Source organism: Eschscholzia californica, unplaced genomic scaffold (genome assembly GCF_041429995.1).
Source record: "Eschscholzia californica isolate CP2 unplaced genomic scaffold, dmEscCali1.0.p SCAF_2, whole genome shotgun sequence".
Taxonomy (NCBI): domain Eukaryota; kingdom Viridiplantae; phylum Streptophyta; class Magnoliopsida; order Ranunculales; family Papaveraceae; genus Eschscholzia; species Eschscholzia californica.
In genome coordinates, this window is record NW_028238309.1 from 6,187,750 (window position 1) to 6,190,792 (window position 3,043).

Genomic DNA, 3,043 nt, shown 5'->3' on the forward strand with positions numbered 1-3,043 from the left:
GTCATCCCCTCTCCCACCCTCCCCTTCTCCATTTTGGAGATCCATTATGCATACTAGAGACACATTGGAGAGGAATGTTCTGTGGATCATAGGGGACGGTTCGAACGTCAAAATTCAGATGGATCCATGGATCCTCAACACCCCTACCCACAGACCAGTAATGATTAAAGAACTTCCATCTAACATCTTTTGGGTTGCAGATTTAATCATAAAGCATACAAATAGCTGGAATGTTCAGCTTATCAACAAGTATTTTGATAGTCAGACAGCTCAGGAAATTATAGGGATGAAGATCTCAGCTAGAAACCAAAAGGATAAGCTAATATGGATTCCTACTGAAGGGGGCAAGTTCTCGACCAAGTCGTACTATACAGAAATTAAAAGCTTACCTCAGCTTAGTGATAAAGCCGAAGAATTTCCATGGAAACCCTTTTGGAAAATGAAAGAAATGAAACCAAATGTACAAATCTTTATTTGAAAACTAATCCACGACGGTCTAGCAAATTTAAGCAATATAGGGAAGAGAATCGATTCAATACCTATTACATGCAGGATGTGTGATTCAAATGAACCCGAGACAGTCGAACATCTTTTCGGCTACTGTCCAAAGTTCCAACAGTTGTTAGGGTTAGTAGGTGAAACAGAAAGGTATCAAATAGGATCACATCCAATAGACCTACTAAAATCGATCCTAAAATCAAACCAAAACAGAGAATACAGATGGTATTGCTTAACTACACTCATGTGGAATTGGTGGAAAGGAAGAAATGAACTTATCTTTCGAAATAGAGAGCTGGATCTGAAGAGATGTTGGTGGCAGACAAGAGATGAACTCAGGTATGCGTCGATTACTTCTAACCCCCTTTTATCGCTTCACATGATGTCTGCAGATGGATGGTGTCCCCCACCGGCTGGATTTACAAAGATTAACTTCGATGGGTCTCACAAAGAAACAAGAGCTGCATGTGCAGCAGTAGCTAGAGATGAAAATGGAACCATTATAGAGATTAGGACAGATCTATTTACACCTATATCGCCGCTGCACAGTGAGCTCTTAGGGCTCCGGTCGGCTGTGGAGATTATGGAGGACAGGAAGGAAGCCTTTTATATAGTTGAAGGGGATTCTAGGGTTGCCCTAGATTTAATCTCGGCCGTAGATCCGTTCATCCCTTGGAGACTGCTGGATTTGATCAACGACTTGAGGGACCGCGCGCGACAGCTACATGTCACGTTTACTTATTGTCCACGTGACCTCAATTCGATGGCTCATGACTTAGCTGCTGACTCATCTCGGCGAGTTGCGTAATTTCGGTTTTTAGTATTGTGGTTAGCTTGTTTTGCATTTTGACCCCTATCTTTAGTTGATGGGGTGAACTATGTAACTTTTATTGGTATTAATGGAATGGATTTCAAAAAAAAAAAACTTTGAGATAATCAGTGTGTTATGTAATGAACAAAACAACACTGTCTACAAGATCTTACTTCCTCTATACTTTTATTATGGAGTAAATAAAAATGGGGTGTTAAAATTTCTGTGCACTAAAAGATCAAGATCAATATTGGTGTGGCTATGAATAGGCTATCAAGAGTTATTGCCGGTCCTTGAAAGTCGAGAAGATTGTATATTCGTATTTTCTCTATTATTAGCATTTCTTTCTCTTAATCTCTTCATGAGGCACTTTACATTTAAAAGTATGTAACTCTCATGAAGTCTTCAGAGGAGAGAAATAACAATTATCATCAATGTAATACTGTGATTTTATCACTTATGAATGAAAATGGTTCACTTGGTTTTTTGAAAAAAAACTATGGAGTTGGTAAGGTCTAGGATGGTGGGCTTAGTGAAACTGGCAGGCCTAACTTTCAACTAATTTCCCTACCAAAATGGAGTATTAAAGCACCCCCAGTGTTGATTTGAGAAATTCTATCCATCCCACCATTTTGGTCCCTCCCCCAGCCCTCCGCCGATGTGACAACATATCACTTGAGTGTGGAGCAATTGGAGAGAGGATTGTGAAAAAATATACTCCACTGATCTGTCGCCACATCGGCGGAGGGTTGCGAGAGGGACCAAAATAGAAGGATAAATAGAATTTTTGTTTTGATTAAGGGGTCCGTTCTCTTCATATCTTCCCTTAAAATTTATCTTGAGGGTGCACTTTTGACACTTCCACGAGGGGCTTTTAACACTCGCAAAACTTAACTCGACCAGGTTGAGCCTCAGAATTAACTCTCTGTTATTCTGTAGAATACACAGACAAGTGGGTAATGTCGTGGTGAACTAAAAAGATTTGGATAGAGTCGGATCTAAGTGTTGGCTAGGTAAGCGTCATGTAGTAAGAGGAGTCGTTATAAACCCTGGAGACCGTCCCCATGGGGGTGGTGAAGGGAGGCCCCAATTGGTAGAAAAATCCCACAACCCCTTGGGGGAACTCGTTTTGTTATCTTATTAGCCCGACTCATCTGACATTCATATCTTCTAAATTTGGGAATCTCAATGAAGCCCTAATTTTTTTAGCCCGAGCCTATAAATAAGTGATTTTGAGTCTATTAACGAAAAGATAAATAAGCAATTTAGAAAATTTGTAAAGGAAATATTTGAGTTCGCAAGACTATAATCAGATACGTGAAAGCCCCCTCAATTTGTCTATTATTTGTTCATCAGTTATAAATCTCTACCCTTTTTTTTTGTTGTTGAAAGGGAAATCTCCACCCTATTCAATTGTAAAATATTTTTCAAAAGAGCATAATAACAATACGTTGAAATTGAAATAGAATGAAGACTTATAGAATCTTTTCCTTCTTTTAGATAAATCTTGCGGCTCTTCTACATACAAGTACACTTAGAGCATCTCCAATGCAAATTCAAAAAAAATTTCTATTCGCCGGTTTGATTTGTCAAATTCAGTATGATTGGTTTGGTCGACCATTGCTCACCCTTACAAATCTTCTCTCAAACTTGTCTTAAGGGATGCGTCTTTAACACATGCAGATGGTGTGTTTAAAAATTCCCAACTGAAAATACTGTACTTCCACCACTATC

The 3,043-nt window shown here is 39.1% G+C and overlaps 1 protein-coding gene across 1 annotated transcript; it reads left to right on the forward strand.

The window, feature by feature from the left end:
• The first annotated feature begins 553 nt into the window (after positions 1–553).
• On the forward strand, positions 554–1,306 carry LOC147555663 (uncharacterized). The gene has a single exon (XM_086658511.1). The coding sequence runs from the start codon at positions 554–556 to the stop codon at positions 1,304–1,306; it is 753 nt and encodes a 250-aa protein (XP_086514637.1).
• The last annotated feature ends 1,737 nt before the right edge of the window (positions 1,307–3,043 follow it).